Genomic DNA, 13,420 nt, shown 5'->3' with positions numbered 1-13,420 from the left:
GAAGCAGGTCTTAGTTGTATTGCATATACGTCGCCGTCGAGTTGAACTTGAGGTTGCCTTTGATGACCTTGTCCACGGCGCTGAGGAAATCCTTCTCCGACGCCACCTTTCGTCGCGCCCTGATGGCGAACATGCCCGCTTCCGTGCACACGCTGCGCAGCTCGGCGCCCGTGGCGTTGGGGCACAGGCGCGAGATGAGCTCCCATCGAATGTCTCGCTCGACCGACATGCTCTTGGCATGGATGCGCAGGATGTTGGCCCGCCCCTCGAGGTCGGGGAGGGAAAACTCAATCTTCCTGTCGATGCGGCCGGGCCGCATGAGAGCCGGATCGAGCGTCGACGGTCTGTTGGTGGCAAACATGACCTTGATGTTTCCTCGGGCGTCGAAGCCGTCGAGCTGGGTGATGAGCTCGAGCATGGTCCGTTGCACCTCGTTGTCGCCGCCGGCTCCGTCGTCGAAGCGGGCACCGCCGACGGCGTCGATCTCGTCAAAGAAGATGATGCACGCCTTCTTCGTCCGCGCCATCTCGAACAGCTCGCGCACCATCCTGGCTCCCTCGCCGACGTATTTCTGGACGAGCTCGCTGCCGATGACTCGGATGAAGGTGGCGTCGGTTCTGTTGGCCACGGCTCGCGCGCAGAGCGTCTTGCCGGTGCCCGGCGGTCCGTAGAGCAAGGCGCCCTTGGGCGGGTCGATGCCCAGGTTGACGAAGCGCTCGGGAGACAGCAAGGGCATCTCGACGACTTCCCTCAGCTTCTCCACCTGCTCCTTGCACCCTCCGACGTCGCCGTAGGTGACGTCGGGCTTCTCCTCGACCGTCATCATGGTGACGCTGGCATCGATCTTCGGGGGAAGGGGCAGCATGATCTGGTACTTGTTCCTATCCACACCGACTCGCATCCCTTCCTCGATGTCCGTCGGGCTGACGCGGTCTCCGAGCTGGACGACGAATTTGGCGATTTGCTTGACGTTGATGACATACTTCTTCTTGGACTCGTCGCCCTTCTCGTCCTCGATGATCTTGGTGCAGCGCGCCACCTGGAACGGTTGCTCCTCGGCCATTCTTTGCCGGTCGGCCGCCACATCCCACATATGGGGTGGCGCCAGACCGGTATCAGACTCCTGTGCGTTTGTTTCATCGTCAGCCGGACCAAGAACGAGACGGGATCGGATGCGGCCAGGACCAAGGCCAGCCGCCACCGTCGTACCTTGACACCAATCTTGTCGTCCACGCTCTGTTGCTTTTCCTTGATTTGCTTCTCCAGCTTCTTTAATGACTTCCCGTAAGGCGCCGCGCCGTACGTCTTGAGCACTTGGATATCCCTGTTGGCCGCCGCGTCAGCCGTCGAGGCCTTGGCCGAACACTCGGGGGCGTTTTCGGCTGCGCATACTCATCCGTGAGGGGAGTGATCTTCTTCTCCGGTACTTCATCGTCGGCAAACGTCTTCTGGTACTTCTCCCAGTTTTGGCCGGTCGCGGAAGGCTGCCATTGTCAGCGAGGAGGCCGGAAGCGAGGGTTTGGTTGGCAGCGCCAAGGGGAGGGCTCGCGCACCATGACGCAGACTGGGGGCGCGTTGGCCGATTCGTCTGAGACGGGCAGAAGCCTCTGGGTGTCCTACACGTCTCGAGATGCGGCGTAGAGAATGGCAGGGGAGCAGATGCCTTGATGGGGTAACAGAGTAGCTGGTCTTGTCGATGGCTTTTGTGATGGGAGGTTGTTGCACAAGAAGCATTCCGTAAGCTCAGCCTGCCTGATTGACCTGAGCTCACCGCACGGACCCACAGCTAGGTGTAGTTGTACATGTAAGTACAAGTATGTAGGCACTGTGCTGTACTCTGTACAGTACAAGTGGTACATGACCTACAAGTACACCCAAGAGTACGGAGTACGGAGTAAGTACATGCATCCGCGGTTCACTGTACTCTACTTTGTAGTTTGTACTATGTACGGGTAGTACTTGTACGTACAGTGCAGATGGCTAGCACTTGTACTTATACTTAGTGCGTGTGGCTAGTAAGTACTTGCAAAGTGCATGTGGCTATTACTGCACTTACTTGTACTTACTGTAAACTTGGTGCATGTGGCAAGTGCCTGTACCTGTACCTGTAGCGTACCTGTACCTGTCGCTGTACTCCGTACAGTAGGTGTACTCCGTGCAGCACATGTACAGTACCTTGCATCGGAAGATGGAGAATCTGCTGGCCCGGTCCAAAAATTCTAGCTGCCTGCTACCCAATGTCCTGCCGTACCAAGTAGAACCCGATAGATAATCACCGTCTGCCAACGACTGTGAACCGAACCAGAGCAGGCGGCAGCAAACGTTGGGATCCCATTCACATTCAACGCCCACGACTCTCCGCCAACGCGACGCCAAATCGACGAGAGAAGGAAGAATCCTGGGCCCAGAAGAAAGCGTCGCAGCCATGTCCGCGTCCGCCGTAGCCAGCGGCAAGTCCCAGAATGCCACCTTCAGGGTACGGACCGCGTTTGCTTCCTCGGAGCTGGCGAGCGCCCCGCTGACAGGGTAGCAGGACAAGGAGAAGCCGATGGCCGTCCGGTCGTCCAACATTGTCGCGGCCAGAGGTTCGTGCCCGGTCCGAGACTAGAGCGCTCGTGCGGCAAGGTGACTGACAGCATGGCAGCGGTTGCCGATGCGATCCGAACCTCTCTCGGCCCCCGAGGCATGGACAAGATGATCCGGAGCGGCAAGGGCGAGACCATCATCACCAACGACGGCCACACGATGCTCAAGAGCATGTCGGTCATGCACCCGACGGCGAAGATGCTCGTCAACCTCGCCGGCGCCCAAGACGTCGAGGCCGGCGACGGCACCACCTCGGTCGTCGTCATCTGCGGAAGCTTGCTCGGCGCCGCCGACCGGCTGCTGTCCAAAGGCATCCACCCTTCCGTCATCTCCGAGGCCTTCCAGAGAGCAGCCGGCGCGGCGGTGGAGGTGCTGCACGACATGTCCCAGCCCATCTCCCTCAGCGACACCGCTTCCCTCCTGCAAGCGGCCAACACGTCGCTGTCGTCCAAGATTGTGTCGCAGTACTCGAACCTCCTCGGGCCCATGGCCGTCAACTCGGTTACCAAGACGATCGACATCAAGACGGCGGATAACGTGGACCTGAACAACATTCGAATCATCAAAAAGGTGGGGGGAACCATCGAGGACAGCGAGCTCGTCGACGGCCTCGTCCTCAACCAGCCTGTGCTGAAGAACGCCGGCGGACCGGCGCGGATGGAGAAGGCGCGCATCGGACTGATCCAGTTCCAGCTGAGCCCGCCCAAGCCGGATGTGAGTTGACGGATGCCGATTCCCTTGCGGCCGCGCGCCGGAAATGAGCCCAGACCCCGCCCCCGTGCTGACTCACCGACTCGCTCGGCGGCAGATGGAGAACACGATTCAGGTCAACGACTATAGGCAAATGGACAAGATCGTCAAGGAGGAGCGCCTCTACCTGCTGAACATGGCCAAGAAGATCAAGAAGGCCAAGTGCAACGTGCTGCTGATCCAGAAGTCGATCCTCCGCGACGCCGTCAACGACCTCTCCCTCCACTTCCTCGCCAAGCTCGGCATCCTCGCCATCAAGGACATTGAGCGGGACGAGGTCGAGTTCATCTGCAAGTCGACGGGATGCAAGCCCATCGCCGACATCGAATCCTTCACCGAGGACAAGCTCGGCTCCGCCGACCTCGTCGAGGAGGTGCAGTCGTCGGGCGCGCGCATGGTCAAGGTGACGGGCGCCAAGGCGACGGGCAAGACCGTCTCCGTCGTCGTCCGCGGCGCCAACTCTCTCATCCTCGAGGAGGCGGAGCGCAGCTTGCACGACGCGCTCTGCGTCATGCGCTGCCTCGTGAAGAAGAAGGCGCTCATCGCCGGCGGCGGCGCGGCCGAGATCGAGATCGCGGCTCAGCTGTCGAAGCAGGCGCGTGGCCTGACGGGCACCGAGGCCATCTGCTGGAAGGCCTTTGCCGACGCCATGGAGGTGATCCCGACGACGCTGGCCGAGAACGCGGGCTTGAACAGCATCAAGGTGGTGACGGACCTGAGGCACCGGCACGAGATGGGCGAGAAGAATGCGGGCGTGAGCATCAAGTCGGGTGGCGTCAACACGAACATTTCGAAGGAGAACGTGCTGCAGCCGCTGCTGGTGAGTACGAGCGCCATTGAGCTGGCGGCGGAGACGGTGAAGATGATTCTGAGGATAGATGACATTGCCTTGACGAGATGAAAAGGACGAGCGCGTGCCGGCGGTCTGGGCATCGGGCGTCGGAGGAGGTCGATGGTCGATGTCGATGTACATTGCGATGGCGGCGCAAGGACGACTACCTAGAACGAACCTACCGAGCACTGCCCACCCAGTTCACACCCCCTGCTGCTAGATATTACCAGTCAAGCACTAGGTAGTGTCTGCCGACCGCATCCTAGCACTTGCTCGGTGCGATGTGAGATGGCCGTGGCCGACGTGGCCATGAACGAGCTCGCAGCCTGCTTCGAGTGGGCACGTACGCATGAATGATACACTCTTGCGTATGGGAGAGAGTTTCTACACGAGCCACCCACATGGCCAGCACCGGGGACAAGCACAAGTAAGGGTATCCAGGACGTCAGTGCTCTGCAGGCTGGGCACGGATTTCGCCGGAAGGAAAGGCACCCGTGAGCGGCTTGATCTCGACGTGTCGTGGCTTGCTTGAACCTTGTGCGCTTCAGACTTCCCGAGCAGCGGAAGAGATGGCAAACGGCGAACAGTAGGCTAGGCGTTCGCCAGTCGCCCAGGCCGTAGCACTAGGCCTGGTCCATTCCACCTTGTGCCATTCATCTTTCCGCGCAGGCGACGTGCAACACTATTGACGTGACTCCGCCATGCGTGCCTGCTAGGCTGCCATGTAAGTATCTGGGGGCAGACTTGGTAGAAGAATGGAACCATTATAGGAACCAATCCTAACAGCGCCGTTGCTTGTAGTTGCGTCATATCGATATCGACAAGCCTGGCTTTTTGCAGCACGCAGGATGAAGAGCGTCCAGCGTCGAAATGAATGACGGCTCGTTGTGGTGTGGTTGTTGGGCGAACGGTACGAATTATTGGGCGAACGCTCCGGCCTCGGAGGGGCAATTCAGAGACCGACCGGTCATCTGTTGTCCGGTGGGTAGTCGGTATCAGATGGCAACCAGTAAGAAAACGATGAGTGAAGGCAGAACAGCCGGCAGAGAGGCAGACAGAGAGGCAGGCAGAAAGGAAGATGGAAAGCAAGGCGGAGGGCAAGACGGAAAGCATGACGGAAAGCAAGGTTTTCCCGGCTCCGGACATGTTGCAAAGCAGCTTCACAAAAAGTGGCAGAACCTCGCCGCTAGGCTTTTCCTGCTCGAGTCGAGCGACTTGACCGTGGTCCAATATTGGAATCTGACAAGGAATATGCAGATGCAGTTTCCCGTCTGCGCCCTCGAGACTGCCCAGAGGCGCAGAGCCTCCGAGGGCGAGTTCGACCAGCTCGCCCTCAAGGTCAGCAGGGACCTCAACATCGTCAAAGAAACCATCATGACGCGAACCGATGGCCATGAGGCGGATGCGATCCGTGCTGGCGAGAAAGAGTCTGTCGATTGGCTGGTCGACGGCGTTGAACTGGCGACCGTTAATGGCGAATTGCCACGGGCCGGATAGGATGTAGACGACTGAGTCGGGAGGGAAACCGAACTGGATGGAGGTGAAACCGATGGTCGGATGACGTCTCCCTCTTCCTGACCAAGTCCTGCCCTGTCGTGCCTTCTGGGATGTCGAGAGGAGTTGGCCAGCATGCTTCCGAATGTGGCCTGAAGCAGTTAGCAAGCAGATGTTGGATATTTTCCGTGCATGTTAGACGACGCCTCGCAACAGACTCGGCGCCCCTGATGGGCAAGATGAATAAAGTTGAGGGTATCTATATTTTATACATTGCCTTCCCGAATCCCCCGTTTTCCGTCCATCGCCTTGTATCGTAGGTAAAGCAGCACTCGTAGTGTACACAGCGCTCGTCGCTCGGAGGAGCTCGCTGATCCATTATTTTCTCCGCCATGTTTTCTCCGCCCAGCATGTTGTCATGTGGCCATATGCTTTCTTATACCTTGAACCCGTAGCTCAGCATGCACGTCTTGTACTTGTCGACGAGCGACTGGCAGTCGGCGGCAGGGTCGCTGGCGTTGGAGAAGAGCATGCACTCGTCACGCTTCGACTTCTCGTCCTTGCACACGCAGCAGGGCTGTTTCGGCCGCCGTTAGCACGCCGCGGGAGGCCTGGCGCATCAACCCTGCTCGGCGCCACTCACCTTGGGCTTCGACGAGGCTTCTGTGGAGGAGGCCGTCGTCGCGATGACCTGGGCTGGCGCTGCGCGGTTTTCCGTCAGCGGTTGCACGATGGCGCCTTTCTGGGACGGGACGGCGGCATTCTCGTCATGGACATACCGATGGGAACTGCTTTGGAATCCATCCTGCTCTGCGGCTGTCCAGCGGGTGGTTGGATTGTCGAAGGGATGACGTCCCGTTTCGGTTTGCTCGTTTTTTCCCACCTCTTGGTGTAGGTGACGTCGTACTGGTAGGGATGGAGATGGCTGATGGAACTTGGGTGGGAGAGCATTTCTCAGCAGCCTAGGCCAGTCACGGACACTGAGAAGCTAAGACGTAGACACCAAGTTCTGGTAAGTACAAGTACGGAGTGTACTTACTGTACAGTAAGTACGGAGTACGGACCTTGGACCCTATTTTTAACCCCATTACAGTACGGAGTACGGAGTAATTAATAGCATAACACAAAATCAGGTACGGAGTACGAAGTAAGTATTACTCCGTACAGTAATGGTACAAGACTTGTAAACCTACTCCGTACAACGGGCAATTGTTATTAGCTAATATCTACATGTATGGAGTACGGAGTATTACAATACATATACTCTGTGTGGAGCACTCCGTCCTACGCACAGTTCAACGACTTACAGTACAGCACTTGTACTGAAGTGTATCAGTATCTGTACAGTACACTTGTACTTACGATCGTTACTCCAAGTATGGAATGGACTGCCTGCTGCTGCCTCGCCATTTTCATTACATGGCCTCTAAATACTGCGTAGCCTCGTCGATTCGAAAAAGGCCACACTTTTATCTCCCTAACAACCTGATGATCCAAATGATTGTTGTCTACCACATCCCAACCAAGTCAAGATATTCTTTTTTCCCTAGTGTTTTCTCTTCTATCTATCGGTAGCGTGACACAGCAATCCTCTATCAACGGCTTCCAGTCAACGCACCAAGCACATACAGTTTAGGGTATAGAAATCGTAGACCGATTGCCTTCCAATATTGAGTATTCGTTCGATCCCAGATATTTTATTGCAAGTTGTACCAAGCCTCTGTTACTGTACTATGTCTCCGATAGATGGCTTGTAGACTATTGTCGCATGGTAGGGTTGGTGCTACTGTAATGGTGGAAGCTTCTAGAGGAAATGAACTGGTTGTAGGTAATGGGCTGGCCGCCATCCGATTGCGTGTGCAGACACCCAGGACAATAATCATTGCTTACCAAGACTGGCTATGGAGCCTTTCTGATCATATGCGGCGCAAGGCCCGCCGGAATACAGCATGCAAAGCCCGTCGCGAGGGCTCTGCAGCATAGCTCCGGGTGCCACGCGAGTCGCCAACCGCCGCTGGGATTGACGGAGTGGCCATGGCGGGCGCAAACGAATGCGGTTGGTTCGCACATGGTAATGAAGGCGAGTGGCGGACGAGGCATTCGTTTTGCCCATTGCCCTGTCTATCCTCCGATCCCGGGTTCAGACTCGCGAATCACCACGGCCGAGTGGAAGCCCAAAAGGTCCCGAGCGCTCAGGGCGTGCGGGACAATGAAATGTACGCATTTGCGTCATAAAACGTATCAGAAAGGGTCTGCATTTCTCTGGAGACGGACGATGCATTCAGCCTGTTGCTCGTTGGGGTTGGCATGCCTGGTACACGTGTACTGACAGTACGGAGCATTGCCGTGTACCTCTATCCTACTAATATCGGATAACAGTGCTAACGGGAGCACGTACGAAGCATGTACATACTGTGCATACCTAATGCAAGTACTGTACGGAGTACCCGGAATGGTTATTATTCGTTCACTACGGAGTACGGATTGCTTTTACGGTTTTACCACTTGCTGCAGGCACATACTGACATGTAGAAACCAACTTACTAAGGTTGGCGGTTGTTCACGTTCCGGGTACCGAGTCCGCAGGCATCCACTGCTGGCGTGCTGTACTTGGAGGCACCCGTCCAGGAGGCTAGTGCTTCCAAGCTCTCCTTCCCATATTCATGTCGGGAGTCGGCATCTGGCCGTTCCGAGTCCGCCTCCTGATGAGTCAGGACGTGGACGCTGAAAGAACCAGGTCGAACGAGACTCCTTCCTCACCGCTTCTCTCCGCTTCTCGCTTCTTCTCCCTCATACTACACCACAACTACGAGTAATAGCCCATGACGTGTACCGAAGCAGTCGGTATTGTTTCGAACATCTCCGTCCTCCGTTCGGCACATGAAAATGTACATGTGCTTGCGTATGCTTACTTGCAGATAGGCCTGTCTGAGCCACGCAGGCCCCCACTGATCGAGGCAGCGGCCGACTCGTCACCACACCATCTCCCCGCCATTCATCCTCCAGCCGATTGCTGGTCCGGCTTCGAGTCCAGTGGCACGCATGCTTGAAACCCAAAGTCTCGCCTCCGCCTTGACATCCATGCATCCATACCCCTAGCCTGCGCTTGCGGCCGGGTTGCTTACGAGAAACGGCTGAGCAACGGGGTCCAAATCCCGCTTCCCGCTGTAAGTCGTGTGCAAGTGTCGTTATGCCATGGTGGTGGCGAATGACGGCCGCGTGGCGACGCGAGGCCTAGCTGATGCCTCGCCGAACCAGAACCCTAACGAGAACTAGCATGTGGGTGCTTCCGTCTCGTCCGTCGGGAGAGTTTGCCGTTGCTGTTGCCTGGAGGCCGTCTAGCGTCTAGTGCGTTGACGCGTTGCCATGCACGGCCAGGCAGGCAGGCAACAAGTCGTTACGTCTTGATTCTACTCCTCTGGTCGCCCAACGTCTTTATAAATCTTCTTCTGCCTTTCTCTTGTTCCTCGTCCTGTCTGGACAATCGCTCGACGGTGATTGTCCATCTTCCATCTTCCATCTTCCATCTTCCATCGTCTTCAATCATCCGCCTTCCATCCTCTCCACCTCGCAAGACATTCAACACTCAGTTCACTTGACCATCATCAACATGGCTTCGCAAGACCAAAACCGGCCTTCGATGCCCCACTGGGACTCTGTCCCGATGCCGTTCCGTGAACGCGGCGATGGCAACACGGGCAGCACGGGCAGCACTGGCACGGCTGATCATGCCACTCCCCATGCCACTCCCCATGCCGCTCCCCATGCCGCTCCGCACTCCGTCGACAGCCCCTTTGGATTCCCACCATTTGGTCCCTGGTTTCAACCTCACCTGTATGGCCAACATCCACCTCCACCACCACCTCGAGGCTGGGACCAATGGCGTCGGCATGACTTCGACGGCCATCATGGCCATGGGCAGCACCATGACTCTGGCGGCAAAAAAGCCGAGGCCGATTTGTACGTGGACGAAAAGGGCAAGGAAAAGGCCTCCACGCGAGCGAGGAACGAAGCCGTTCCCGATCCGGCCGAGATGACGCCCGACGAGGACGATGGTTCCGCGCCCCCTGCTGACGGCCCTACCTGCGCTTCCGCCGACGGTCGTCGCCGTCGCGGTCACGGTCGCTGCCGTGGAGGCATGCACCGAGGCGGCTGGTCGCATCGCGGACGCCATGCCGGCCCCCCCTTTGACTTTCCCACCCTCATGCGTGGTGCCATGGACAGCCCCTTTTTCCGCTGCCTCCAGGACCAAGCCCAGCGCTTCGCCAGCGGCGTCAATTTCGACGCCGCAGACGGCAGCAGCAGCTTCACGCCCTCGATTGACGTCTTCAATACCAAGGACGCCTACGTCCTCCACGTCGCTCTACCTGGCGCCCGGAAGGAAGACATTGGCCTGACGTGGGACTCCGACAACGGCACCCTCAATGTCGCCGGTGTCGTCCATCGTCCCGGCGACGAGCATTTCATTCAGACGCTGTCCGTGGCCGAGCGTCGCGTCGGCATGTTCGACCGTCACATTGATCTGCCTCCAGCCGGGGCCGGTGAGAAGGAAGAAATCGACGCCTCCGGCATCACGGCCAAGATGGAGGACGGCATCCTCGTCGTTGTCGTGCCCAAGGCCGAGAAGGAGTGGACTCAGGTCCACAAAGTGGAGATTGCATAGCTGTCATCGTAGCAGGTCTCCGTCATGGCGCGCGGCGAGAGGCTGACATCTGATTTGTTGAGCTTGCTTCCCATGAGTACGTAGTGCAAATGTAATAACCAGAGAGAATTGCGAGAACATGTACAGAGCTCATCACCGACCATGTGACTGATATCAGTGCCCGTGGGCCGCTCTCGCCACGGCCGTGCGTGGGAGTCAATGCCAATCTACTATGGCTGATCCCATCAAGCCGAGCGTGTTTTTCGTACTCCAAACGGTAGAGCTCCGCGAGCCCCTTGACGGCGGTCCAGAAGCCAATGGTATACAAGGCCATGGTACACAAGAGTCGAGAGCAAGCAGAACTCAAGGCAAAGCGCAGCAGCGCACCATCAGGACATGCAAACAAGGATGGAAGCGGGTGGTGATTGATGTTAGAGACTACCATCTACCGACGAAGAGGGAGGGGACGTTGAACCAGGGAAAGTGGAAAAGTGAACAAGCAATCGCGCTAAACCTATGCCATGGGTATATGCTAGAATGATACAGTCGGAATGGAGTGTAATACTGGTCCAAGAACCTTCAGTATGGGGAAAGGGGGGGGGGGGGGGAGGGTGGGAGTATTGATAAAGACAGGTAGCAACAAAGGTGCACGGTAAACTACAAACGTCAATCCCAATATAGGCTCGAACATTCTTCCCAAAAAAAAGCCGATAGAAAAGAAATGGAAGAAAAGGAAGAGAACAGAAGAGACAAGCAGAGGCGAGAAGCCAAGGGTGAGTGCTTCGACATTGGCCCCCGTACGAGAGGGAAGCGGCCGTTTCATTTGTTCATGTCGCTGACAATCTCCTCCCGTACGTGGCGGCACCAAGTCAGGAGGGCAGCCTCGAAATCTTGCCAGACCTCGGGTCCGTTGTCGTAGACGATGCCCAGGGCGTCCACCTTGAGCAGGACCTCGAAGCGGAGCTCGGCGGCCTTGACCCAGTAGCGCAAATTATCCGCGCACCTGTAGGGCTTTTGCGTGTCGGTGTGGTAGGTAGGGATGGTGCCGAATCGTCTCCTAGACTTCTTGACCGCCGCGTTGTGCAGCTTGACGAGGCGTAGGCCACTCTGCATGGCGAGGAGGAAGGCCGTCGGTGCCCCTGGCGCTTCGGCGAGGGGCCTCCACTCCGGCAAGGGGCCGGCCTCGGGGTCCATGGACAGGAGAAAGGCCCTCTCGCGCTCGTATTCGCTGCCGGCCCAGTCGTCGCCCAGCCAGGTCCAGCTACCCTGCTCGGCCTTCTCGGCCTCCTCCACCTCCTCCTCCTTCCGCAGGATGCCGAAGACGCTGTCGACCCAAGCGCGCATCGTCTTGATCTCCTCCTCCTTCATGCCGCCCTTGAAGTCCCGCGTGGCCATCTGCTTCAAGACCTCCATGACGGCGAGCAAGTCGGCGCGGACCTGCCTCTCGGGCTTGATGGAGTCGAGTCGGTCCGGCATCTCGTGCGCCGTGTAGTACATCTTGGCGGCCCGGATGGCGAGGGTGACGACGTCGAGGATGTGCATGCCTTGGAGCCGGTACCAGCCGTCGCTGTTTTCCTCGGGCATGTTGGGGTACTCTGGCGCGTCGGCCGGTTCCTCGAAGATGCCGAGCCTGCGCTCCTCCGCCTCGGTCAGAGCGCGGGCGGCGTTGCGCAGCGTGCCCTCGAGGTCCGCCTTCAACTCCACTATCGTGGGCGGCTTCGGGACGTGCCGCTCCTTGTGGTGATAGGTGCTCACGGTAGGCGGGAGCATGCCCGAGTCGGATTCGGCGAAGCTGTCCTCGAAGTCGTCGCCGTCGTCGCCGTCCATCTCGACGGGGGACGACACGACGGCGGCGCCGGGTGACGTCGTGCCGGGGCTGAGGATGTGGCCGCCGTCGACGTCGGCATCGGACCCGACGATGAGGGGAGCGTCCCGTGCGGCGTCGACCGTCGACAGGTGCAGGGCCGAGCGCTGGCCCTGCTTCTTGCGCGCCAGCTGACCGCCCTTGCCGTCGAGGAGACCCGTCCTGGCGAAGTAGTACTGCAGGTGGGCGATGCTGCCGAGGCTCATGACGCTCTCGCGGGACCTCGCGCTGGCGGCAAAGTAGGTGCCGAGCGGGCGGACGTAGCCGCGGCGGCTCCGTGCCTTGCGATCGCCGCTGCAGCTCGACTGGGCCGACAGGTTCGACAGGTCGGAGTGTGAGTGGAAGGAGCCTGAGGAATGACGCGAGGTCAGGTCACTGCCGAGAGAATCCCTCGAGGCGACGTCCATGTCCGTGTGGGACCCGTGGGAAGCCGAGGAGGCGATGGAGACGCAGCGCGACAGGTCGGGGCAGGCGCCGATGGCCAGCGTCGGCGAGACCCTCGGCGACGAGGGCTGACATGTCTGCTCTTCGTTTCCGCTTGCCATTGGGAAGACGTGTGCTGCAGCGAACAGCATGGGGGGGGGGGAGCCGGCGCGGGCGCGAAAGTGCTGTCTTCCGCCGGGCTTGCTTGACGTTGTCGCTTCGGAATCGCGTCCTCGGCGAGGGCGAGACGGATGAGCGGACGGGATTGACAGCAGAGGCTTCGGCAGTGACGAGATGGGTTCGCCGCAGCTGCCGATGATGGATGGAGACGGCTCGAATATGACGATGGAGCCGAAGACGATTGATGGAACAGGCCGATGCGGAGGCCGTGGGAAGCGGACGGAAGGCGTGGTCACGGGTCAGACTCCGCTGCCGAGACGAACGATGAATCGAATCGGGAGGGGGGCTCGTGGCAGACGTTCCGAGGCGAATCGTCGGAGGGCCAGGGGCCGGGCGGAAAGGCCGAACCTGGTGGGTGGGAACGACGAGGATGAAGTTGCCTTGCGTCGGCTGGCCGTGGTGGAGGCGACGGGAGGGGTTGATGGAGGGATGGGCAAGGTGAAACCAAGCTGAGGTGAAGCCGCCGCGACTCCCTTTTCTTCTTTCCGAGAGGACCTTTCTTCTTCTCCTTCTCGTTGTTCTTCTGAAAAATGAAGGCGGCAGATGACGGCTGCTTCGTCCGCCGAGCGTCGCCAGGTGAAAATCGTCTCCGGGTCGGTTGACGGTGACGAAGATGAGGCGAGGCGGTCCACGATGGACGTCGACTCGG

General features: G+C 58.6%; 6 protein-coding genes across 6 annotated transcripts; 3 read left to right on the top strand and 3 right to left on the bottom strand.

Annotated features, from left to right (window-relative positions):
* Nucleotides 1-10: 10 nt before the first annotated feature.
* DCS_05565 (26S protease regulatory subunit 7) lies at nt 11-1,556 on the bottom strand (the record flags this gene model as incomplete). Its single annotated transcript, XM_040802867.1, has 4 exons — nt 11-1,123; nt 1,210-1,324; nt 1,393-1,484; nt 1,554-1,556. 4 exons carry the CDS (start codon nt 1,554-1,556, stop codon nt 11-13), a joined length of 1,323 nt encoding a protein of 440 aa, XP_040657900.1.
* An 869-nt stretch (nt 1,557-2,425) lies between these two features.
* On the top strand, nt 2,426-4,237 carry DCS_05564 (T-complex protein 1; the record flags this gene model as incomplete). The annotated part of the gene is made up of 4 exons (XM_040802866.1): nt 2,426-2,476; nt 2,531-2,585; nt 2,645-3,300; nt 3,395-4,237. 4 exons carry the CDS (start codon nt 2,426-2,428, stop codon nt 4,235-4,237), a joined length of 1,605 nt encoding a protein of 534 aa, XP_040657899.1.
* A 951-nt stretch (nt 4,238-5,188) lies between these two features.
* On the top strand, nt 5,189-5,665 carry DCS_05563 (uncharacterized protein; the record flags this gene model as incomplete). Its single annotated transcript, XM_040802865.1, has 1 exon — nt 5,189-5,665. The coding sequence occupies one exon, from the start codon at nt 5,189-5,191 to the stop codon at nt 5,663-5,665; it is 477 nt and encodes a 158-aa protein (XP_040657898.1).
* A 433-nt stretch (nt 5,666-6,098) lies between these two features.
* On the bottom strand, nt 6,099-6,613 carry DCS_05562 (uncharacterized protein; the record flags this gene model as incomplete). Its single annotated transcript, XM_040802864.1, has 3 exons — nt 6,099-6,239; nt 6,306-6,364; nt 6,442-6,613. The coding sequence occupies 3 exons, from the start codon at nt 6,611-6,613 to the stop codon at nt 6,099-6,101; spliced, it is 372 nt and encodes a 123-aa protein (XP_040657897.1).
* Nucleotides 6,614-9,272: 2,659 nt separating this feature from the next.
* DCS_05561 (uncharacterized protein) lies at nt 9,273-10,325 on the top strand (the record flags this gene model as incomplete). Its single annotated transcript, XM_040802863.1, has 1 exon — nt 9,273-10,325. One exon carries the CDS (start codon nt 9,273-9,275, stop codon nt 10,323-10,325), a length of 1,053 nt encoding a protein of 350 aa, XP_040657896.1.
* Nucleotides 10,326-11,123: 798 nt separating this feature from the next.
* On the bottom strand, nt 11,124-12,743 carry DCS_05560 (uncharacterized protein; the record flags this gene model as incomplete). Its single annotated transcript, XM_040802862.1, has 1 exon — nt 11,124-12,743. One exon carries the CDS (start codon nt 12,741-12,743, stop codon nt 11,124-11,126), a length of 1,620 nt encoding a protein of 539 aa, XP_040657895.1.
* Nucleotides 12,744-13,420: the final 677 nt, after the last annotated feature.

The sequence above is a fragment of the Drechmeria coniospora genome, chromosome 02 (genome assembly GCF_001625195.1).
Source record: "Drechmeria coniospora strain ARSEF 6962 chromosome 02, whole genome shotgun sequence".
NCBI classification, from domain to species: domain Eukaryota; kingdom Fungi; phylum Ascomycota; class Sordariomycetes; order Hypocreales; family Ophiocordycipitaceae; genus Drechmeria; species Drechmeria coniospora.
The sequence above is the reverse complement of the archived record's forward strand: the minus strand, read 5'-3'. Positions and strand labels throughout refer to the sequence as shown.